The sequence below is a fragment of the Squalius cephalus genome (genome assembly GCF_949319135.1).
Source record: "Squalius cephalus genome assembly, chromosome: 17".
Taxonomy (NCBI): domain Eukaryota; kingdom Metazoa; phylum Chordata; class Actinopteri; order Cypriniformes; family Leuciscidae; genus Squalius; species Squalius cephalus.
In genome coordinates, this window is record NC_137138.1 from 28,347,481 (window position 1) to 28,374,692 (window position 27,212).

The 27,212-nt window shown below is 37.0% G+C and overlaps 1 protein-coding gene across 1 annotated transcript in view; it reads left to right on the forward strand.

The window, feature by feature from the left end:
• The window catches only part of ammecr1 (AMMECR nuclear protein 1), an 85,082-nt gene that overhangs the window by 14,359 nt on the left and 43,511 nt on the right, over positions 1-27,212 (forward strand). The window contains exon 2 of the mRNA XM_079847043.1: positions 14,222-14,332. Within this exon, the coding sequence (XP_079703169.1) occupies positions 14,222-14,332 (111 nt within the window). The remainder of the gene's footprint in view (positions 1-14,221; positions 14,333-27,212) is intronic.

Sequence of the window (27,212 nt, forward strand, 5' to 3'; positions counted from 1 at the left end):
CCCGCTTTGGCCCAAGGTATTCGACGGGCCAGAAATCCTGGCCGTTGGCCTCGAGTAAGCCCCGATCCAGCCCCGGAAGTGACAGTGGAAACGCGACTGGCCCTGGCACGCACTAGCATGGCCCGGCCCTGGCCCGACAGTGGAAACGCGGCTAATAATGGGGAACACCAATAGTCATAGTAAATGAAAGATAAAGGCAGCCTAATTTATGCGGGTCACATGGTTTAACCAGTTTTCTAAAGTGATTAAATTTGTTTCACCGTACATCTAGCAATTGGAGTCTTGTTTTTGATGCTTTGGTCTTATATCTTTGATATTACATTAAACGACTGGTGACTTAGATTAAAGGGATAGTTCACCCAAAAATGAAAATTATCCCATGATTTACTCACCCTGAAGTCATACTAGGTGTATATGACATTCTTCTTTCAGACAAATACAATTGGAGTTATATAAAAACATGTCCTGGCTCTTCCAAGCTTTATAATGGGAGTGAATGGGCACCATTTTTTTGAAGTCCATACAAGTGCATCTATCCATCATAAGTGTCCCAAACTGCTCTGAGGGCTTAATAAAGGCCTTCTGAAGCGAAGCGATGCGTTGGTCTAAGAAAAATATCCATATTTAAAACTTTATCGACTAAAATAACTAGTTTCCGCCAGTTGGCCGTACGCATCGATTTACGGCGAAAGAGTAACACTTTAACGTGACGCACAACGTAATGACGAACGCGGTTGCTCAGCCCTGTTTGTTTGAACTGCGAGAGGCATACGCTACTCCTACGTCTACATCATACATCGTCAAGTGTTGCTCTTTTGGCCTAAGTCGACTTGCGTATAGCCGTCTGCCGGAAGCTAGTTATTTTAGTTGATAAAGTTTTAAATATGAACATTTTTCTTACAAGAATGCAACGCTTTGCTTCAGAAGGCCTTTATTAACCCATCTATCCATTTAATTATGGATAGATGCACTTCGATGGACTTAAAAAAAAAAATGGTGCCCATTCACTCCCATTATAAAGCTTGGAAGAGCCAGGACATTTTTTAATATAACACCGATTGTATTTGTCTGACAGAAGAATGTCATATACACCTAGAATGGCTTCAGGGTAAGTAAATCATGGGCTGATTTTCATTTTTGGGTGAGCTATCCCTTTAATGGTACTGTACCTTTATGTTCCTTTTGGAGCTTGAAGGTTTGGTCCCCATTCGTCTTCCATTGTTTGGGGAAAACAGTAAGGGTTTCACGATTCTCCAAATCCTCGATTCGATTACATTTTCGATTCTAAAGTCACGGTTCGATTCGATTCTCGATTTGTTTGATTGTAAAAAAAAAATTGCATCACAATAAGTGTATTGTGATTGTCACTAAGAGTTTTCACTAACACTAACATTCAAAACTGAATTTTATTAGATTTAGTGACATGTTACAATGTTTACATGGTACAATTTCTGGTATGCTACGCTTTTTTATTATTTCAATTCAATTCAATTATTGTGATTTGATTTAATATGGACTTATTTGGATAAATATTAGGTAGGCTACACAAGATAGGCGTTAATTTGTCTCAAAAAAAACAAAACAACTCACCTAATGCTGTAAACATACAGAGAGCCCTATCAGCTGGTAGTAGGCTATTATTTAAGGTTAAAAATAAATATAATGATTTTTTTATTATAATAACAACTTTATTTAATGATATAAGTAAAAAAAATATAATATGTAATATAGAACACATATTTAGCAAAATACTCTATAGCTATTTTTCTTGCCAACTACGTGCTATACTATAGCCTATATTATGGTCATTAAATGGCTTTCCTGAGGTAAATGTGACATAATTGTTCTCCAGCTATGTTATTGACCTCTTCACGCTGATGAAAAACACTGATTGATCGATATTATGTATGAGGAATATACATTTCGGAAGTTGTACTGTATCTTTCAACAGTGTTCGTGTTTTTTTTACTATTAGCGCACGTGAACCGATCATCTCTACTAGCTAGTAGAGATGATCGGTTCACGTGCGCTAGGGATCTGTCACGTAACATTTACAAGCGCCAAAACGGTATTTATTGTTTGAATTTCGTAATAAAATTGACAGAATCTGAGAGCTGAGATTTTTTTTTTATATCATAAATTAACCTGCTCTAGTCTGTCGGTTTCCGTGTCCTCTTTGCTTCGCGATTTTTCTGTGCGTGAGAGCGTGTGAACAGCTCTGACTCGCAGCGCTTCAACACGTGTTTTTTTTTTTCCGCTTGGCAAGCCGAGCTGACGTGACACGGGGGCGTGACAGCATTGACGATTCTAGGGTTGTAACGGTATGAGATTTTCACGGTATGATAATCGTCTCAGAAAATATCACGGTTTCATGATATACGGTATTAAACAATCATTATTATTATTTTAATCATCTGCTACAATGGCCCTTAAATTAATGAAAACAGATAGGGTTTTTTGGTTGAACATAGGCTATGGTTTATTAAAACAAACTTTTTTTAATGAAAAACAAAAATAATTTGTATGAGTCTACCTTTTGAAAAAATAAATTCCCATTTGAACAAACATGTCTAATCAATTGAATTCATAAAACCTTAACTTATTTTTATTCTTAATTTATTAATTATTATTTAAGATAGGCCTTATTATAAGATAGTAGAGTCTTATGAAATGTATTTTATTTCCTCAGAAATTCTGGGTAACTTGTCTGATATAATTTGTCTGGATTCTATGATTTAATACAAATATATTATTGAAAATGCAATCAGATGAAATGTAACAACTTTTGTTTGTCTGGATAGGTTTACTAAATTAAAACAGACAAAAACTATATTTCTTAATGTTTAAATAAACTTTATTATTGTTGTTGTTATAACTAAGCTATATTCTATTGTACAATAGTAACATTTCTTTAAGCTAAATCAAACTTTTATTTTGACAGGTTGTACTAAACACCTATGAGTTTCAGTCAGAGTGTATTTGATGATGATTCTTTTAAATAAAAGCAGAGCAGCTCTGGATATGTTCATGTGTTCACGTCCTCATATGAGTGAGACAGCAGACACTTTAAACACCATGAGCGTCACACATACTTGAGTATGTACTAGGCGAAATGGCGCTGCTCTTTCACACAGAACATTTTTTTTCCGCTGTATATTAATACACACACTTATAGCGATTTGATTAATTTACCATTTATAAATTTATCTGCAGGGAGGGATGATGTTCGCGAATATGGGAGAACATGTTCGACATATTTCCTTCTTTTGCAGCCACTCTTCGTCCATATGTCTGGACACAACTGACTGACCTGTTGACATTTCCGAATGCCTTCCTAAAGTTGCTTAATAAAAGCGGGCTTTCCACACAAACAAACGTACATGTCTCATTAGTATGAAAAAAAGGAAAAAGATTTTAACTGTCGGTCTCGGGTCGGGCTCGGACATATCTTTATGCCTGTCGGACTCGGGTCGGGTTCAGTTACTGCTCTTTCGGACGCGGGTCGGGCTCGGACAGAAAAATTCGGCCCGATCCGCACTCTAAACCCATCTTCGAGGAAAATTCCGCGTTCGTTTATTCAGATAACAAAAGTATAACGTTACTTATTTTCGGCGGGGGAAAACGAGCGCACATGTATGGGTGGAGTCTAAGCAGTCAAGTGAAAAGAAGTTGCATATGCGCAGATGAGATCTGGTTTAATTATTTTTTTTTTCAAAACCGTGGATTAGCAAATGTTTACGATATGATAATCGTACATGCCAATATCGTGATAAATCGTCATACCGGTATACCGTTACAACCCTAGACGATTCCATATTTTGATTCGATAATCGAGATTGAGCATTAATTTCGATCGATTTCGATTTAAAATCGAAATCGTGACACCCTTAGAAAACAGACATAATTTCTCCACAGCAATATCTTAATTTTTCCTCCAAGAGAAAGAGACAATAAGGTTAAGTAAATGAGAGAACTAACATTTTTAGGTGAACAACTATAGTTATACTATAGTTATGTATATATACAGGTGTTCATAGAACAAACAATAGGCAAACTTAAAGTTCTTTAAAGAATGAGGCCTTGCTTCTCTACAAAGTTAGCCTTCAGGAGTTTAACTACAATGACAAGGAAAACATAATGTAAAAAAGAGATACATAAAAAAATAGTCTCAATAAAAAAGAAAAATCTGAAAATTATCGACATTCCGTCCGTCCATCTGTTATTCTGCTATTTCTGCAGCGGTTTGAACACGCACGTTCACAGTAATCACACAAGATTTATATATTTTGATCATACCTCACGTATCTTTTGCTTCGATAAAGATTGGGACATGTGTCCATTGCATATGCATAAACTGTGCATGACATTAGCAAATACAAACCAAATGCAGTCTGAGTGTATTCTAACGAGCTCACAAGCTATCATATATTTCTCGGTTACTTTTCCATGACTAAAACACGCTATCCTGTCATCTAATTACACTTCACTGGATCTTTATACTGTATGTTAATATTTAGACGTACTTGGTAACTTACAGATCAAATCAAAGACGTAGTTGCAAATAACAGCAGCAGATAATGGACGGTTTGAATCTCACGTAAAAAAATTAAACACACAAGAAAAGAAAAAAAACATTTCACACTAATTGTTTACTCAGATAAAGTTAAGGAAAATGTGCAAGTTGAATACAAGTTTCTTACCCGTTTGAATGTGATGTGATGACAGTCTGTACAATGCTCACGTTCCTGTGGTATCTTGTGGATTAAAACAAAGTCGCTTCATCCGATTTAAATCACAAAAAACATCACTGGATGTTTAAAATGTAATATTTAAAAGTAATAGGTAGTTTACATATAAAACAATAATAGGCAGAGCTGCAAAATGACCTCAGATAAATTAAAATGTCTTCCTATACTCACATGTGCATGGGAAAATATGGTATTATACTGTTAAATAACAGTGTCATACTGTTGCTGGTCAACACGCAATTTGAAGCGACCAAGTTCTCCCATAATGCATTGCAAAAAACATTAACTTGCAGTTATTACATGAAAACAGCATTTTGCTATTAAATTTCCATGTAAATTTACAGGAATTTTTTACAGTGTGGGCTTAGAATGTTCAGGAACAGTGTTTCAAATAAATTGTAATCACACTAAATTAGTCAGCCATAGGAAGGTCAAAGAAATGAGTTTTGGAAACGGGGTGGAAAAAATAGTGTCTCTTTGACATAGCGACAACACTGTCTTCTCTAACGCAGCTCATCCAGGCCTCGCCCTCTTTTTTTTTTTGCGTATTATGTTGGCGGCGTTTATTTAAATGTGTAACGTTGTGACTTCACAAAACCTGGAAAAAATGTGTTGTAGTCCAAACGAGTCGTTCGTTGTAGTTCTTGGAAAGTGGATTTTGAGCATTGTAACCGTGCAGATCTTTTTTTATGCTCAAACAGCAACATTACACACTAACTAAATTTGAAAAAGTGAAAAGGCATAAGGACCCCTTTAACCTGGATGCCGACGCACTGAAGCATTCTTTGTTTAAATTAGCTCAAAGTTACAGTTAAATGTAGGGCTGCACGATTTGGGGAAAATGTCATATTGCGATAATTGAGGTCAATATTGCGATTACGATTGCGATATGCGATATAATAAACAAATGGTTTCATGAGTCAACTTGCTTGGTTCTCAAGGAAAATAAATGCACACACAGATTAGTGATAATCAGCCTAAAGAAAAAAGTTCTTTAGTCAAGAGCAGTGAGTGTTTTTCTCTGTTCCCTTTGTTCTTTGATTAACTTTAGCAACAGATTTTTTTTTATTGCATTTTAACAAGAACAAAACATAATTTACATACAAGAGTACATATAATCATACATGTCAGGGGTAAAGAAAAATAATAAAAAATAAAAAAAATAAAAAAATAAAAAAGAATAACTTTAGCGACATTAGTGGCTACTGTACTGTCCCTTTAAGACCAGCCGCTGTCAGAGACGCGGATCTCACACGCGCCTCATTCTTTCATCACAACTCTTCATGTTCATCATAAGACTACTCTTATGTTATGACATTTTGGCATAATTGTGTGTGTTATTGTTCGTTAAAGCTCGAAAGAGAACTGTATTCTGTCATGCTGTTTTGTGCGCACGCACGATATTAGCGCGAGTCTTTCTGTCACAGTCAGGACAGGCAGCGCGTTCATTTTGGCAACATGTTGTTAGTTCTACCGCGAAAGAGAACTTGATACTGGCGCGCGTCTATCTGTGTGTGTGTGTGTGTGTGTGTGTGTGTGTGTGTGTGTGTGTCAGGAGGACATTCACAGGCAGCTCGTTCTTTTATGTCTTATCGCGCATGAATGGTTTAAAAGCATTTGCATTAATAAGTGCGTTAACAGTGCTAATTTGTTTTTTTTAAATATAAAATCGCAGCACTAGTTAAATGTAATGTAATAAGCTTGACAAACTATACATTAAATAGATCTAAGGGCGTTTTCACACCTGAAAGTGTGAACCAAAGGTTCCAAACCAAAGTTCATGTTTTGATACATTTTATACATTCTGTAAGTTTTGGTTTGGTTTCACATTGCAATTATGTGAGCGCACTAAAGAACTTTACATTACATACTTGCGTCCTGTCATCATCATCTCTCTGGGCTGCATCTTGACATTGATTGGTTTGTAAACGGACGTGCGCCTGAGGTCAGCGTGTTGTCTATTCGGCAGGTATCGTTGACAAGAAGAAAAAAACAACTTTGACAAGAATGAATGAACAGACGCAAATCGTTGCCACTCTACTATTATTATTACGGCATTACTACCTGCAGCACCAACTATACTCGAGGCTAGTTCAAATTCGCCAAATGAACGTCCTCGTTGTGCAAACATTTTATCTTTGCCGGCAGGAAAGTAGGAGAAGTCTGCAAGCAATCCTGCGAGAACCACCGGAACTTCCTGTAAATGGTCTGAAAGTCCGAACCATACAGAAAATGCTTTCACACTAGAAACGAACCAAACCTTTGTTCAGTTTGATCCGGACCGAGATGACCTCTTTTTGTCTGACCAAATTTAGTGTGTTTGGTCCGGACCGTGGTCCGGGGGAGGTTTCACACCTGTAATTTTGATTCGGATCTAACTGAAAAGTCAGAAAATCCTGACCAAACAAGGTAGGTGTGAAAGGGCCCTAAGATTCAAGCTTCAAATGTTGACACCTGTCTTACACTCAAAATCATATAGTGAACGTAATTTGTAAATATTTGTCTATCTTTTGTTTGAAATATGAGCGTCAGCTGCCCCCATTCAGAAAAAATCTCCTGTAAGGTTGTCATGGAAATGCTTGACAAAACGTCCCTCAGGGCTTTTAGTTCCAAAGCATGCACATTTGGAGAAATATTGATAGATATTTACTCATATGTTTGTCACATTTCTATACAGAGGAGTAATATTTTTTCCATTTTTACCCAAAATGTGCCGATGTAATCATTATGTATCATCCAGCAGCCATATCACCCTGTAGTCCAAGACTGGTTGCCCACTGAAGCTAAGCAGGGCTGAGCCTGGTTAGTACCTGGATGGGAGACCTCCTGAGAAAAACCAGGTTGCTGCTGGTAGAGGTGTTAGTGAGGCCAGCAGGGGGTGCTCACCCTGTTGTCTGTGTGGGTCCTAATGCCCCAGTATAGTGACGGGGACACTATACTGCCAAAAGAGCACCGTCCTTCGGATGAGACGTTAAACCGAGGTCCTGACTCTCTGTGGTCATTAAAAATCCCAGGATGTCCTTCGAAAAAGAGTAAGGGTGTAACCCCGGCATCCTGGCCAAATTTGCCCCTTGGCCTCTGTCCATCATGGCCTCCTAATCATCCCCATATACTGATTGGCTTCATCACTGTCTCCTCTTCACCAGTAAGCTGGTGTGTGGTGGGCGTTCTGGCGCAATATGGCTATGACGAGAACGCGCTGGCGCTGCCTGGATCATTGATTGGAACATTTACTTATAAAAAAAAAACAGCCGGCATTTCAACGTTGATTCACCGGTGAACGTAAGGGACCAAGGTCGAATCAATGTTGGATTATGTTTCGATTGTGCAAAACGAATCAACGTTGAAATCGTGACGTTGTTTCACCGTTGATGTCGTGACGTTGTTTCATTGTTGATTTCGTGCCGTTGTTTCACCGTCTCCTCTTTCAATATGGGTGAATAAAGATTGTATGTCGACTTTGAACCAATGTTGAATTATGCTTCGGTTTTGCAAATTGAATCAACGTTGATATCGTGACGTTGTTTCACCGTCTTACCTTTCATCATGGGATAATACAATTGTACATTCAATTACAACCTAGTTTGCAGTTGAAACATGAGTCATGACAATGCTGACTGAATTTGTGATTAACTGGACACTAAAATATTGTTAACTGTCACATTACTTGCAGCAATGGCTTAATTAAACACATTTAATAAAAATATAACACATGCTCAAGATTGTAAAACAAGTTTTATTCTGGAAAAACATTCTCAAACTTTAAATTGCAGCATTTTCGAAGTAATGTTAAAAACCTGTAGAAGCAAGTGTAAATGTTTATAATTTAATGTTTAATATTAAATGTATAATTTAATAATGTTCAATAATTTAATAATGTTCAATTGTATTGTATTGATTAGGCTATTTGCTAGGCACAATTATTTCAATGCTCACCCTTTGAACATTTGAACATTATTTCAATAACATGTTCAACACAATTATTAATAATAATGTTCAATTAATAATGAACAGTGAAAATAATAATAAAAGAGTTTTTGAACTTTAATGTCACTAATGATGATTATTCATTGATTCATTTGAATTGAAATATTTAATACTTTCACAGCAAAAAATTATGTATGTGAATAATTTAGATTAATTAATCACAGAGTATGTAATTAGATAAAAAAAATGTAATTGATTGACAGCCCTAATTTATATGCAATTAAAATGCGATTAATTTAGATTAATTAATTACAAAGCCTCTAATTAATTAGATTAATTTTTTTAATCGAGTCCCGGCCCTAATATATATATATATATATATATATATATATATATATATATATATATATATATATATATATATATATAAATTCGGGTGGCGGGCGGGCAGTTGAACCAATCAAATGAAAAATATATGTATACACCAATCAGCGGATGACGGGCGGGTGCGGTTTTGAAAATTGGTCAAAGACGTTGGTGCGGATGGATGGCGGACGGATGATGATTTTTGTGATGCGGTTGCGGATGAAATAATAGCCCATCCGCGCATCTCTAATAAATATATATATATTATACACACACACACTCACCTAAAGGATTATTAGGAACACCTGTTCAATTTCTCATTAATTATCTAATCAACCAATCACATGGCAGTTGCTTCAATGCATTTAGGGGTGTGGTCCTGGTCAAGACAATCTCCTGAACTCCAAACTGAATGTCAGAATGGGAAAGAAAGGTGATTTAAGCAATTTTGAGCGTGGCATGTAGGGGTGTGCCATATCATAGCGTCCACGATAATACCGGTATAAATTTTTACATGATAAAAAAGTGTCATATCGCGATATCACTGATATAGCGATGCAATGACGTATGGCGCATTACGTTCCTTAGCACGCACAATAACAACACCTGTCTGAGCGCGAGAGCAGCAAGTCAGCCTCCAATGACGATTTAGTACCTAAAAAGAAGCTACTTCAATAGTATTTTAATAATTCCCGCAGGTCTACCACTTATAATGCGGGAAATTCCCCCGCAAATATTGATTTTACCAACCGCGTGAGTTTTCAGCGGTGCCGCGTCTTCTCTCTCTCTCGCTTTCAAAATGGGTTGCACAAGTCAAGCGTCGATACCACACTCTTGTGTTTAGCAGTCAGGACATGACGGAATTGTCTTTTGTCACTTGCATCGTAACTAAAGTTGATCATTTTCACTTCTTTTTAAGTCTTATCAGTTTAAACATTTGCGATTTTAAACTATTCAGTACTCTCGCGCGCTCTCTGAGAGATGTTTACTCTGCGTGCATACAGTAAAGCCGCCTCACAAACAGCTCGCGAGTAACAAAAGTTCTATTTCGCGGATTATATTGCTTTAACGGGGGAAAAAACACGCAAAATTGTGTAAAAATTCCGGTCATGGTTAGTATATTCGTAAACAGTCGGTTATGTCTGAAATAACCATAAAACGTGCGTGACAGTGTGACAGACAGTATAACAGTAATGGATCCGGGCACTAGCTCTAAAAGTGACAGCAGCCATATGTGTCTGTCATTAATGTTGTCGTCAAAACAACAAAAGATAGCTTTCATTGTAAGGAATCAGAATTAATAGCCTTTAATTTAATTTAGTCAGGATTAGTGTTATTTTACATTTGATTACCTTATTCAGTTTCTGTAGTATTTCTGAATAGTGTTAGACCTACCCAAAAACGTTTCTCTTTATTTGTATCTTTATTATTTTGTATATATGTTTTGCTACTTTTTTCAATTTAATTCAAAGATTGAAATCAAGCTTCCTTGTGTTGTGTAAACTCTGAAATACAAAATTACCCAATTGTAAAAACACAATGAGTGAGCAAACATTTAGGTGAGATAAATGTAATAAAAAAATTTTTCACATTTTTTTTTTTATATCGTCATAAATATCATTATCGCAAATATTCTTGAAATATCGTGATATAATTTTGAGGCTATATCGCCCACCCCTAGTGGCATGGTTGCTGGTGCCAGACAGGCCGGTCTGAGTATTTCACAATCTGCTCAGTTACTGGGATTTTTACGCACAACCATTTCTAGGGTTTACAAAGAATGGTGTGAAAAGGGAAAAACATCCAGTATGCGGCAGTCCTGTGGGCAAAAATGCCTTGTTGATGCTAGAGGTCAGAGGAGAATGGGCTGACTGATTCAAGCTGATAGAAGAGCAACTTTGACTGAAATAACCACTCGTTACAACCGAGGTATGCAGCAAAGCATTTGTGAAGCCACAACACGCACAACCTTGAGGCGGATGGGCTACAACAGCAGAAGACCCCACTGGGTACCTCTCATCTCCACTACAAATAGGAAAAAGAGGCTACAATTTGCACAAGCTCACCAAAATTGGACAGTTGAAGACTGGAAAAATGTTGCCTGGTCTGATGAGTCTCGATTTCTGTTGAGACATTCAGATGGTAGAGTCAGAATTTGGCGTAAACAGAATGAGAACATGGATCCATCATGCCTTGTTACCACTGTGCAGGCTGGTGGTGGTGGTGTAATGGTGTGGGGGATGTTTTCTTGGCACACTTTAGGCCCCTTAGTGGGGCATCGTTTAAATGCCACGGCCTACCTGAGCATTGTTTCTGACCATGTCCATCCCTTTATGACCACCATGTACACATCCTCTGATGGCTACTTCCAGCAGGATAATGCACCATGTCACAAAGCTCGAATCATTTCAAATTGGTTTCTTGAACATGACAATGAGTTCACTGTACTAAAATGGCCCCCACAGTCACCAGAGCATCTTTGGGATGTGGTGGAACGGGAGCTTCGTGCCCTGGATGTGCATCCCACAAATCTCCATCAACTGCAAGATGCTATCCTATCAATATGGGCCAACATTTCTAAAGAATACTTTCAGCACCTTGTTGAATCAATGCCACGTAGAATTAAGGCAGTTCTGAAGGCGTTCTGAAGGTCAAACACAGTATTAGTATGGTGCTCCTAATAATCCTTAAAGGGGTCATATAATGCCATTTTTGTACAAGCTAATATGATTCTTTAGGGTCTAAATTAAAAGTTTGTAATATACTTTAATTAAAAATTCTCATTAGTATTGTAAGAAAACACTAATTTTACCTGGTCAAAAACAGCTCTGTTTTCAGCACGCCGTTTCAGTGCATGTGTCTTTAAATGATAATGAGCTTTGCTCACCCCGCCCCTCTGTTCTGTGGGTACACCGTATCTAACACAATAACCACGTGTTATTCGTTATAAACGTGTGATTATGAATTATATTGAGAACGTCATACATAGAAAACATGCAGTAATGTACCCTGAGTGTAAACCTTAGACGCATTCATTGTGAAGCCTGCAGCAAGGTTTGCAAATTTCGCAAAGATTAATATAAATACTAATATAAAGGTTAATAAAACATTACACTCACATCTTCTGGAGGTTCAGCAGTAACACTTTGGTACCGATCCGTTTTTTCTCGTTTGTAAAGCTGTCTGGTGTGAAATGATTCGCGTAAACATGAAAGCATGGACGATCGTGGGGAATCCCCGTGAGGGAATCCCCGCGTCAATCCTTTGGGCATATCGTTTCAAAAACAAAACTCAGCCACTGCATCTTCAACGGCTCAGATTTAGGAACATCCAAATGACTGCTGTGTTCCTTATTACATCTAAGAACAGAACACCACAATCGCTTAGACGCCATTCTACTCCAGCATATCAAGACTACTATGACGACGGCTGTCACAGCTCGCTCAGGGCGGGTCTTGTGTTGAAACACGGCTGTCAATCACAATCGCGGGAGGGGCGTACGATCTTATGACGTCACAATATCGAACGGCTTGATTTCATAGATGGTCAAACATATATGGAGATTAAAACAAAACCACTGGATGGATTTTAATCATGATAGGATGGTTGTGTACAGGCACTGCCAACAGACATTTCAGTGCAATCAACTTGTAAAAGTGCATGTACCATTATATGACCCCTTTAAGGTGTGTGTGTATGTATATATATATAATTGTTTTTCATCAATGTATTTTATAACAATACAAAGAGCAAGGTGGAACATTTTACCATTTATTTGTTCCCCACTAAATGTTTATTTTCACTAAATGTTCAGGTTGTTTTATAAAATTATTGTGCACTCATGATTTTTCTAAAATAACTTTTGGTGCTGTATTATCCTCTAACCTAATTTATTATAGAATTTTTGCCATAGATTATGAATATAGCCATCTCTTACTGTGGCAGTCTTACTGTTGCAAATAAATATCTTGCAAAATTTGTTTTGACGGAGATGGCTGGTATTTTTCAATTCCAAAGAATACAAAGCTGACAAAGCATAAATTTATGGGCTCACGCACAACTCTCTCATTCGTCACAAATTCAAATGTTTGGCTACGATGTAACATTTAATTGCTAACCTTTTATTTATTTTGTAAACAAAGCTTTGTGCTTCACTCCTGTCATAAGATTCATGGAAAACAGCATTCACATAGCCTGGCTAACGTCAGACCTCTTTCTCATTGAGACGTGGTCTGGGAACCACATGTTCATTTTCTCGTATTTGAGGCGTGGTTTACGAATGCCCAGAGCCGTTTATTGGGCGCTACGAATGTCTATCAAATGCGCCTGTACGTAACTCATAGCCAGTCGTTTCAATTATACCAGATGACGTGTGTAGAGCGACAGAAATTCGACAAGGAAGAAGACGAAATAAACTTGCGTTCTAAACTACTTAGAACACTATCTAAGGCTGCATCGAAAGGTAACTTCACGTCTGATGCCATGTTGGATCCATAGATATAAACAAACTACTTCGGTGTGTCGCATAGACGTCGTCATCGTCTTGCTGCTCCCTCCCCGTTCTGTGATTGGTTCCCTTTTTGAGGGGAAAATCTGGTCCATGGTGTCCAGGCTGCCTAGCAGCGTGAATAAAATCGCGCTGCGCGCAAGGCAGCATAGGGAAACCCAGGCTAGCATTCACATACAAGAAAATGTGTTTTGGCAGACCACCGCCGTGGTGGCGCTTTACAACTGTAGTGGTACGGTTGTCAAGTTTACTGGTACAGCCCTAGTGTTGATTTGTTTTTCAAAAGCATTTCTCAGAAATCGCTTACTGCACCTTTAATACAGTGTCCTCTGTATTTGATAAAATGATTATATAAAATGTCTCCTCCTATCTCCTTGGTATCTTGGTAACAAATTAAGCAAGAATTGGGCAAGTGTCATCTGTTTGTACAGATTTGGATCTCAATCCTATTTGTGGGTGCAAAGCCCTTTTGTATGTGATTTTAGTGGAAGCTGAACACACTCTGGCTTTTAAATGATTAATTGGTTTTACTTTCTTCTGTAATTCTAGAATTAGTTTTTGTTTTGTTGGTATACATTGTTTGCAGAATGTTCACACTTTGTCCTACTTTATGGTCACTTGTTTAAGTCCTGATTTTACTGATGCTAATAGGTGTTCTTTTCTTTTCCAACAGCCCACTGTTTGTCACTTGGAAAATCGGCCGGGACAAGCGGTTAAGGGGTTGTATAGGTACATTTTCTGCCATGAACCTGCACTCAGGACTCAGGGAGTACACCCTTACTAGGTATGCCGCATCTTTGAAATTCTGCTTTTCTCTCTAATATGTCTCCACTCATATCATAAAATTACTTCAAGCTTAATTTAAGCTTATTTATTTAGATTTGGGGGACTTAGATTAGATTAGATTTGGACTTCTAATTAGATTTATTACTAAAATATGAGGGTTTCCTGTTTTAACATATTACTGCATCTTGATTTAATTTCTCTGAAAACTTTTCTAAAAGACCCGCCCCTTTTTAAAGTGGTGTGTTATCACTGCAGCATTAGACCAGCTCCCTTTCTTTTTTTTTAAGTTAACATTGTCCCACCCCAAACTATTGGTTGACCCAGAATTTGTAGGTTTCGAAATGTAAAATTTTGAAAGCGCCGCAGAGTTTACACCGGGGGTGTTAAAGGCTGCGTTTACACTGCAGGCATAAGTGGCCCAAATTCATATTTTTTTTACCCAGATTTCCACATTAATTGTGCTCCCTCTCTACTGATGATAATAATAATAATAATAATAATAATAAATATAGCTGCAAGCAGCAATTAAGTGGGCAAGCACAAAGAAGGCACAATAAGTCATGCAAGCATGGCTGGGCATTAGAGCAACCGTAACAATGAGCAATTAAAGGCATACTAATATGATTTTAGGCAAAATGCCTGAAAAATTAAATAAAATCAGTAGTAATGAGATTTAATGGTTTATCACTTTTGACCAATAGGTGGAGCTGTTACGAAACTGGTGTGGTGTGATCAGAATAAGATGACTAACACATGCAAAGTTTGGTGTCAATATGCCAAAACACCTCAGTGATACAGCCTCAAGAGACATTTTGGCATCATGCCTCAACTTTTTTGCTGCGCTATACGAAAACGGTTTCATCTATCGACACGAAATCCATAACTTTTTGTTGGGGCGGTCTGAAGATGATACGATTCAATTTTGTCATATTCTTTTGCGCGTTATTCGAGAACGGGTAGACGAATTGAGGAATAAAGGATTTTGTTTCCCTACCTTACGATTCTAAAGTTATTAGCATAAATGTGAGTGCAACTTTGGGCAGTTGGTGGTGCTAGAGGGTTGAGTTAGAGATTTCAAATTTGCTATGGTGACAGTTTAGACCAGGGGTGGGGAACGTTGATCCTGGAGGGCCGTTGTCCTGCAGAGTTTAGCTCCAACCCTAATTAAACACACCTGAAGCTAATCAAGGTCTTCAGGATTGCTAAAGTTACAGGCAGGTGAGTGTTTTTTTCAGGGTTGGAGCTAAACTCTGCAGGACAATAGCCATCCAGGATCAACGTTCCCCACCCCTGGTTTAGACTGTCCTCTATGAGTGTGCCAAATTTCATAACTTTCCCACAAGCGGTTCTATGGGCTGGCAATGTGGGCAAAAAAAAAAAAAGCACATGTACACTTGGCAAATAAAGCTCGTTCTGATTCTTAAGCTCAGTTATAATCTCACCTACGTGCATGTGCTGAATATGGTTACGCTTGGCTCTAGTGGAATTATGCCAGTTTGAAATGGCACAGCTTACATACAACTTTTCCGGGTTTTTTTCTTATTCAAAATACTCCCGCACATCAGTTGTCTTTTGAGCTGTCATTTCTGTGACGCATGTGATCTGAGGTAAAATAAAAAGATTAAGCCCTACTTAAGTTATTGGTAATTATTTTTCCAAGTGTTTTATTTTAATGTGCAATTTAAAATGCTTTTAAATATAAATGTAACAATGTTCAAGGCTTAGGGAAGAATGAGGAACCGGTGAACGGTAAATGGAAGTTTTAAAAAATAAAACAGAAGTAAACGGCAGACTGTGCTTCATAGCCGACTGCTCATACATACACGCAACGTAAATGTCCCAGGCCTGGTCTTCTCTCGTCTTTTACTGTCGTCACTCCTCCTGTTATCCTTTGGAGCTCCAGGGACTTCAGAGTGGTGTAGCGCGTTCATTAACACTCGTGCCACCGGCCTCTCTCCGTTTCCACGGCTCGCGTCCTGCTCTTCATATATGCTCTTTTATATTTACTCACTTTAAATGCATATTGCTCACCTTGCACAGTTTTCCTAAAGCCATCGGGGTGGTGGTGCCGGTCTTGGGCCCGTAATCGTTGCTTGCAACTATAGTTTTTTACTTTGTTACTGTACTTAAGTACGTGTTTCAAGCATCTGTACTTTATCAGAGTATTTGATTTTGGGAAACTTTTACTTCTACTTCTCTAAATTCCAAAGTGTAAGATCGTACTTTTTACTCCACTACATTTCATAAAAACGTGTCGTTCCTCATTATTTTGAACAGAAGAATTTGTTACCCTGTCCGAGATGCAATAGCGGTGTCTGATTTGTGAACAAGCTGATTCTTTTCAGTTAACCTGTTAAATTGGTTCGCAAAGCACACTAAACAATTCAAAATTCTGACTCAGAATGAGCCAAGAACGGGAGATCCTCTAAGTTACTAATGCCGAATTTTAGGGTTTATTACTGTAAATGAGAATCATATTTAGGTCACGACTATCATTTGTTTGTGAACTAATCTGTTGTAAAAGGGCGAGCTGTTTAAGCCCATTCTATGAAAAATCCACATTTGTGTTTTACTGTTTGAACTTGGTAGGTTTTAGGTAAAAACTAAACATAACTTTAAAATAATGCAAATTGAGGCCCATGCATCCTTCCCGCTGTCGTAGCAGTTTCAAATTGTTAATAATTGTTAATGTTGTTAACCTAGTATGTTTGAAATGTGTGCACGTTTTGCCCTAAGTGACATTTTTTTATATTGTTTGTTTATATTTGTTAAAACACATTTTGTTTTTCCTCAATTCTGTATACTACATTTTGTGATTTTTTTTTTTTTTTTTTTTTTTTTTTTTTTTTTTTTGCTTGTTTGCACACTTGAATACATCAGTAATTATCAGTAGAAATAGTTATCAGTTTATGACAAGTTTGGCAATAAAATAAAACATTGTCTTGCAGATCAGTACATGTCTGCATAATCTTCCTTGTTCACTAGTGCTGGCTACTTGACAAATCATTATAATTCATAATGATGTCAGACTGAGCTGTAACCTATTTAAGATCTATCTGTGTGTCTAGTACATTCATTTACAACCCCCTCCCCTATGGAAGTAAAATAATGTCAAATGTTTTTGAAATAAAAAGCCTGTTGAATTGCACTACTTGGAAAAAAAATAGGCATTGCATTAACCATGCTTGCATTTTAATGCATTGTATTTTTAGGGCTTGCATTTTTATGGGCTGAAATTCAACATGGTTGAATATTTAAGCTGTGAATATTTCAATTAAAAACATTTCAAACACCTTTTCATTATTAAAAATTCAATAATCCATATTCACCTTTCATATTTCACTTCCAAAATATTCAAACTGTTTAAAAATACAACCAATAATATTCAACAGGCAATTTTCGGGCCATTTTATTTCGCTTTGCAAATTCGCTTCCACAAAATTCAGTGGTTCAAATTCGACAGTAAATTCAACATTCACGTCCAGGAACTGCAGGAAAAGCAATAGATTACCGAGCATACTCTCCATCTGCTGTTAGTCAACCTCACCATCAGATGGTGCAAAAGCGCTTGTTGTTGACGACGACATTCATTCATAAAATGTAAATGATTATCTGTTTCAGTATGTGCGGAAAAGATGATAAACACACAAAAGCTGTACGTTTATGTTTCATTCAATAACTTCATTGTTACTTTACCTGTGTATTCTACATGTCATCAGCTTTCTCTACCATGAACAGGATTATAATCGGTTTCCCTCAATACCTCATAGCCTACTCAAGGATTCCCCTTCAGTTGGGACAAAACGCTTAACGTAGCTTAATGTACTAATACAGCGATATGAAAGATCAGTCTTGCACCTTATTGGGGAAGTAGGCTGTAGGCTACTATATAGGCTACAGGTCAGCATGGACTCAGAATATGAACTTGACGCGCAAAGTTTCATGCTGAGCGTTTCGTGATATACTGGCGATATACATATAAGCCTACTGGTGATACTGATATAGCCTACTATATATAGTATGCCTATGTGTATTGCATTAGCTTAAACTGTCATAGCACTTGCATATTGTTGTCCTATTGTTAATTTAACTGTTTATCACTTTGGATAAAAGCGTCTGCTAAATGACTAAATGTAAAATTGGCTTGACATTGGACATTCGCACATTTAGGGACCGTCTCTAAAATTGCATACAACATTGGCATACATGTTTCTAACTTCAATAGCAAACTTACATTTATTTGAATAAATATCAAAAATCCAAAGGGTGCGCAATGCGCATTATGCCTGACACTACATGAACACTTTACAGTTGGTTTTATGACTGTAAGTCGTTCTATTCAAATGCTATCGGAGTTAGAAACGTGTATAAGTCGTATACACTTTAGAGACGGTCCGGTCCCTAAATGTGCGAATGTCCAACATCAAGCCAACTTTATGCCAGTCGATCACTAGGAAACGCTCAGCTTTGCGCGTTATTCTGAGTCAATCTGCTTGACTGCGAGTTTGGTCTTTTACATCACTGTAGTCCATTAATCTACGTTAATGTATATGTCCAGAAGTATTGAGGGAAACCCTAATAGCTTGCATGCAGCACATCGCCACAATATAAAGTTAAGGCAACTAACTAAACAACCAAGATAAATATATGTCAACCTCAAAAATGTAACATTGGATCTGTACATCCGCATCGGGGAATAACATTATAATCTTGTTCACGGTAGATAAAGATGCAAGTCCTACACAGAAAAAGTAACCGTGAAGGCACTGAATTTAACATAAAACCGCCGTCATAATAATCACAAATACACTTACATTGCTGTAAATGAGTTTTATGAATGAATGACTTGCTCTTATTTTGCTGGTCTTCGTCAACAACACGCACTTTTGCACCATCTAATGGTGAGGTCGACTAACAGCAGATGGAGAGTATGCTCGGTAATCTATTGCTTTTCCTGCAGTTCCAGGACGTGAATGTTGAATTTACTGTCGAATTTGAACCACTGAATTTTGTGGAAGCGAATTTGCAAAGCGAAATAAAATGGCCCGAAAATTGCCTGTTGAATATTATTGGTTGTATTTTTAAACAGTTTGCATATTTTGGAAGTGAAATATGAAAGGTGAATATGGATTATTGAATTTTTAATAATGAAAAGGTGTTTGAAATGTTTTTAATTGAAATATTCACAGCTTAAATATTCAACCATGCTGAATTTCAGCCCATAAAAATGCAAGCCCTAAAAATACAATGCATTAAAATGCAAGCATGGTTAATGCAATGCCTATTTTTTTTTCAAGTAGTGCAATTCAACAGGCTTTTTATTTCAAAAACATTTGACATTATTTTACTTCCATACTCCCCTCCCTGAAGTGGAGTCTGCAGGAAGGTAACCCTCCAGGAGCAGGGTTGGCTTCCCCTGCTTTAGGAACCCCTGCCGTTTTCCCCCAAAATATTAGCTGAATGGTTTAATATCTGTAAATGAAGAAATTAAATATTAGTAAATATTAGTAGTGATTGTACTATAAAATACAATTATTTTTATTTAATACTCGATTTCTGACATATGGTACATTTATCTTAGTCAGATGTTGGTAAGTACTCTGACATTTGATATAAGATCACAATCGGCATAAATCAAGGAAGGTTATGTCACTAAGAAAACTAATTTGACAATGTTTTCAAAAACTTTTCTGTAAAAAGCCTGATCTTTTGAAAAACTTTTGTGCCAAAAGGTCAAAGCTTTTAAGAAAATATCACAATTTATGACAAATTTCAAAATGTCAGACATAGGCAATTTATCCGATTTATCCTGGCAAAATCAGTATCAACTAGGGATGGGCAAGAGTACTCGAGAACTCGTATGTGACAGCGACGATCGATCATGAAAATTTAACCTATCAGAATATATATATATATATATATATATATATATATATATATATATATATATATATATATATATATATATATAATTATTATTTTTTTTATTTTTTATTTTTTTATCGAAGCATTTGGGGCGGTTCCTGAGGTCTGATTTGTTAGCGTTAGACAGCATGCTTTCCAGACCGGCGAAATAGTGAAACTGGATTTGAAAGCGTGCACTGCAGTGATGCCTGGAATCACTTTGATCATGAAATGCAGTTAAGTGCAAGATGTGCAGCGCCAAACTATCATAACATAACATAATGAGAACACGATTGTAATAGAATGTTGTAAATTATCTGCGCTTTAGTTTTTCAGCGCAAAATAAGAGCACATCCACAACAAGTACACATCAGACTAGCACGGTCAAGTTCATGTGTGCATTGGCGTCCTTTTTTTGCAGATGTGAGTTGTAAGATTACTTTTGTTGTCTATATCTGATTAATCTCAAATATAAGACGCATTTGGTTGTTTAATAACCAGCTAGCAAAACGCTACCGACCGTTCATTCATTTTGAGCTCAAATGCATTGACTATGATTGTGTTATTTGAGATGGTCAAAATCTTTTTCAAAATCATTGATGATATTAATAATGGAGCAGTGTTATTTTTTCCTCATTTTTTAACAGTAAACCTGTTTTATTTAAAGTTGTCTCGTTGACTTCGATAACGCACATTGACTAATCGCTTTCTATCATGAAAAATAAAATGTGTAAGATGTGCAGTGCCAATATACACGCCATATATAGCATTATAATGAGAACAGGATTGTGATAGAATGTTGTAAATTCTCGTTGCTTTAGTTGCCCGTGTATCAACTGTTAAGGGAAGAACGCATCCAGAGTTTCCCTTTCAAACCATAGACTGTAAAAAACGAGCACACTCGAGTTCACGTGCATTTGAGTCCTTTTGTGCAGATGCTAGTTGTAATGTTTATGAATCTAGGATATCTGACTAATCTCATAGGATGTGTCATAGAACGGGCTTCAGTTTTCTGGAGATAATTTACTCTTCAGCTTTACCTCAAGCAGCTATTTCCTTTTAGATATTTATTTTTCGATAACATTGATGCATCATAATCTAGCAGTGTTATTATTATTTTTTTTTAATCATACAGTGCATCCGGAAAGTATTCACAGCGCTTCACCTTTTCTTTTGTTATGTTATGTTACAGCCTTATTCCTTAATGGATTAAATTAATTATTTTCCTCAAAATTCTACAAACAATACCCCATAATGACAACGTGAAAAAAGTTTGTTTGAAATCTTTGCAAATTTATTAAAAATGAAAAACCACATGTACATACTTCACAGCCTTTGCCATGACACTCAAAATTGAGCTCAGGTGCATCCTGTTTCCACTGATCATCCTTGAGATGTTTCTACAACTTGATTGAAGTCCACCTGTGGTAAATTCAGTTGATTGGACATGATTTGGAAAGGCACACAGCTGTCTATATAAGGTCCCACAGTTAACAGTGCATGTCAGAGCACAGACCAAGCCATGAAGTCCAAGGAATTGTCTGTAGACCTCTGAGACAGGATTGTATCTATGCACAGATCTGGGGGAGGGTACAGAAAAATGTCTGCAGCATTGAGGGTCCCAATGAGCACAGTGGCCTCCATCTGTAATGGAAGAAGTTTGGAACCACCAGGACTCTTCCTAGAGCTGGCCGTTCGGCCAAACTGAGTGATCAGGGGGAAGGGCCTTTGTCAGGGAGGTGACCAAGAAACTGATGGTCACTCTGACAGAGCTGTATGGTAGAGTGGCCAGACGGAAGCCACTCCTCAGTCCTCAGTAAAAGGCACATGACAGCCCGCCTGGAATTTGCCAAAAGGCACCTGAAGGACTTTCAGACCATGAGAAACAAAATTCTCTGGTCTGATGAAACAAAGATTGAACTCTTTGGCCTGAATGGCAAGCGTCATGTCTGTAGGAAACCAGGCACTGCTCATCACCTGGCCAATACCATCTCTACAGTGAAGCATGGTGGTGGCAGCATCATGCTGTGGAGATGTTTTTCAGCGGCAGGAACTGGGAGACTAGTCAGGATCGAGGGAAAGATGAATGCAGCAATGTACAAAGACATCATTGATGTAAACGTGCTCCAGAGCGCTCTGGACCTCAGGCTGGGGCGACGGTTCATCTTCCAACAGGACAACGACCCTAAGCACACAGCCAAGATAACAAAGGATTGGTTACGGGACAACTCTGTGAATGTCCTTGAGTGGCCCAGTCAGAGCCCAGACTTGAACCCGATTGAACATATCTGGAGAGATCTGAAAATGCCCGTGCACCGCTCTCCATCCAACCTGATGGAGCTTGAGAGTTTGAGAGTAAAAGACTTGAGGCTGTAATTGGTGCCAAAGGTGCCAAAAATGTAATACATTTGCAAAGATTTCAAACAAACTTATTTAGAATTTTGAAGAAAATAATTAATTTAATCCATTTTGGAATAAGGCTGTAACATAAAATGTGGAAAAAGTGAATCGCTGTGAACACTTTCCGGATGCACTGTACGGTCATGTTTTCATAGTCATGTTTTCATGTTATTTTTATTTGTCATTTTTATTTGTCAACATAAATTTTTGTCAATATCAACCGATTCAGCATGACCCAAGGAATCCGCAGAGACCAAGGTTAGGATTTTCTGACACAAATTTCTAAAGTAATGAGCAAAAATATCATTTTCAGATCTCATGGTGCTCTTCCCAACTTTCGCATGTACCCTCAGACCATGGTGCTGATGAATTTAGTAGTCAAATATTTTTGATTGCATTGAACTTCATCTTTAAAATGTACATTTTCTTCTTGGGGGTTATATTCTCGGGACCCCATAGAGGAACAAGAAGGGGAATTCCCACCTTACGTGATTCTTATGGGAGGGATTTTTGTTTAAACATTTTATAATAATTACATTTATCTTACCTAAATGTTTGCTCACTCATTGTATTTCTATTTTTACAATGGGGTAATGTTGTTGCTCACGAGTTTATACAACACAAGGAAGCTTGATTTCAATCTTTGAATTAAATTGAAAGAAGTTGTGCAAATAAATACAATAAAATAAAGATTCAAGTGAAATAAAGAGAAATAATGAAATACGTTTTTTTTGGGGTAGGTCTAACACTAGTATTCAGGTACAGATATAATATAGAAACTGAATAAAAAGTAATCAAATGTAAAATAACACTGGATAGTCTCTTAGTCCTGGATACATTAAATACATAGGCTAGTAATCCTGATTACTTACCATTCAGTCAGCTATATTTTGTTATTTTATCAACATTAATGACAGACACTGCTGCTGTCACTTTAAGATCTAGTGCATGGATCCATGTTACGTTTTCTTTATCAACTACTTATGTTTAGAAGTCATAATTATGTTTATTTAAGACATAATCGACTGTGTTTACGAGAATACTCGCCAAGACCAGAATTTTTTGACCGTTAAAGCGCTATAGCCTAATCCGTGCTCAGTTTTGTTACTAGCAAGCTGTTTGTGATGCTGTATGTGGGCAGAGAAAACCATCTTTCAGAGAGCGCGCAAGTACTGAATAGTTTAAAATTGCTTGAATGTGTAAATTGGTAAGACTTAAAGGATTAGTTCACCTCAAAGTTGAAAATTGTCATCATTTACTCACCCTCAAGTTGTTTCAAACCTGTATGAATTTCTTTCTTCTGCTGAACACAAAGAAAGATATTTTGAAGAATGTCTAACTTGGGTCCCATTGACTTCCATAGTATTTTTTTTTCCTACTATGGAAGTCAATGGGACCCAAGTCTGTCTGTTTACCGACATTCTTCAAAATATCTTTCTTTGTGTTCAGCAGAAGAAAGAAATTCATACAGGTTTAAAACAACTTGAGGTTGAGTAAATGATGACACAATTTTCAACTTTGAGGTGAACTAATCCTTTAAAAAGACGACCAAATGATAAACATTAGTGACGATGCAACACTTGCCCAATTGGGCAAGTGGCAGTTCCGTCAACTGTCCCGACTCCAGAAACTCAAGAGTCTGGTATCTCCGCCTGCAGCGCGCTTGACGCTTGCCTTGTGCAGATGCAATGGGTGATGTGTAGCTCATTTTGAGAGAGAGAGAGAGAGAGAGAGAGAGAGAGAGAGAGAGAGAGAGAGAGAGAGAGAGAGAGAAAGAGGCAGCACCGCTGAACCACTCGCACTGTTTGTAAAAGTTAAAGTTTAAATTACTGATTTGATCTTATAATCTGTGTGGAGTCATTTACTCATACATTCTACATGCCAATGTGATTAAATGTTTGCGGGAATTTCCCGCATTAAGTGCAAGACCTCAAATGATTAATGATGAATGATGAATTTAATCGAATGGTTAAAATTATGCTCAAAATAACCACATCGAAATTCAAGCCCTGACGAGTCTCACGTTCAGAGTGCCATGTGACTAAACTTCTCCACGTGCTGTCTTAAACATTCCTGGTTAACTCTGTTCAGGAGGAAGTTGACCTCCAGTTGGTTTACTTGAAGTTGCCTGTACATATAACTTACACGTGTACATGCATTGCCTATAAAGAACATCTTAGACACATCTATCTCTAGCAGTTGCTTGACCTTGCTTCCATGTCATCCATCTGTAGATCTACAGCCACATTCTTCCCGCAGCAGGGACGGAGACACCAGAGCAGATGCTTGTGCCTTGGCTCAGTTCAACCCAGTATTCGCTGCCAAATTCCCACTTCTCCATTTTCTCATTAACTTTGTAGCAGCTTATATAACCAATAACAATGTCTGTTTTCTTTTTTTCTTTCTATGTTATGAGTATAGTAACGAGTAGATAGAATTTAGCATCACAGGTGCTGCTGCCATAAACGTTTTAATTAAGTACAATCGTTGCATGCCTTTCTAACACGATCATTTGCTGTAAAATGATGGTTCACCCAAAAATTTAATTATCATCACCTGTATGCATCTGTTTCCTGTATGCAAATGTCAATTTTTTTTTGTCCATACAATAAAACGTTAATGGGGTCCAGTGTTGTTTTGGAAAATGTTAAAATAGACAAAAAATTAAAATATAAATATTTAAGTTTCTTAAGTGTATTTATATAGATACATTAAAGGGATAATGAACTGCATTTTAAATTTTTGTTTTCTGAGCTGCATTTTTGTTACTAGCATTTTTACATCAAAAATATGATTTAGAAATAAAAAGCCATATTCTACCCTGATTTAAGCCCTCTTATTTGAACACTTAGTTAAAGGGGTCATGAACTGCATTTAACAATTTATTTTTTATTTTTTATAATGTTCTTTGAGGTCCACTTATAATGTTAGCAAGATTTTTACATCAAAAAACATCCTAATTTAGAAGTAATAGGTTATTTTCTATCCTGTTTTTGACCCTCTCTTTGAAACACTCCGTTTTGATAGGCGTGCCACATTCAAGACTTGGAAGTAACTGCCCATTGGTATGATTGGGTGACAGTTTTGCATATTTAAATAATTTTCAACATACCCACTACACGTGTGGAATTGTTTTGAAAACTTCCGATGTTCGCCATACATGTTGGAGCCAGAGTCTAAACCCGAATCAGAAGACGAACCTACTCCTCAAATACCAAGGATACTGCAGTCTGCGACATCTTGGTAATCATCTTTATTTATATTTATTCATTATGTATTTGTGAGGTAGTATTGTATTTTATTACATTTATATTAGTGTTAAAATGAAGACAATACAGAAAGGTGTTTATCTTGTTGCATAGAAACATTTGCCAACTGTGAAACATATATGCATATTACATATGCTTATTACATTATTACATATTGTAGTGACAAATAAAGTTTAAGTACTTGGAGTTACCACCCTTATAGTTGACAGGATAACTTGCGGTTTTGTATAAATGAAGTATGAATGAATGTACCATCGTTTGTCGCACTGTCATTCTTATATTCATGAGTACATATCAAACGATCTTTAACAAACAAAGCAATAGTTACACATGGTTAAAACATCGCTACTCGCATTACTGTCGGATCCATTATAGTCGGCACTGCATCATCTTTTAGTCTCTGAAAAGCCTGTGTCAAAATGTTTCTCATTTAAAAATTACGCAAACAGACAAAGTGTCTTTACTGAGGCAATCTGGAACTTTGTTAAAAATAAATCAGCCATGCTTACTGACTTTAACAAACAATTATTGGCAGAGTCCGACACCAATATTTTTCACTTGCTCTCTTTTTTGAACTTTTGTCATTAAAATAGATGGTGTTTTGATCACGTTTTAAACCCGCAAAGTTCAAAGGAACCATGCATTAAGTTATACTAGCTAGTTTATTGCTGCATCATCAAATAATTTCTAATGAACATGGATTGGATCTATTTAGCATTCAGCAGGCCTACATAAATACAACAGAACAAAGATACATATGAAATAAACAGTGCTTAACATTTTTCAGGTACAGATATAAAGTAAACAAATGTAAAATAACACTGCATATTCTTCACTGTATAAATAAAATACATATATTATCATTACATTGAGACGTAGCTAAATTCTACTGTAAAACTAATATATTTCTGTCACAATTACAAGTTAAACTGAACTTTGATTTTGGCGGCTTACCATGAAGACCTTCTAGTTTATGCGTTTATGATATGATGATAGATTTTCTCAAATGAATGGTAAAATGCTCACAAAGTGACTCTTGAAGTTCATGGATTCATGTCCTCGTATAGTGAGGCAGCAGAGGCTGAAAAAAACAGTGCGCGTCACTTGTGCTTCAGTGTGTGTGAGGTAAATGAAAACCACATGTCTGTGCCATTCATTCACACAGAAACACAGAACATGCAGGATTCATATTTAAATGCTCTTTTTGTGGCTCAATATTCAGACTAGTCTATATTGCGACTTTATTTCATTGTACTGAGCTACTTTTTATTTATTCATCAAAACGTTGACAAATTCATTAACATT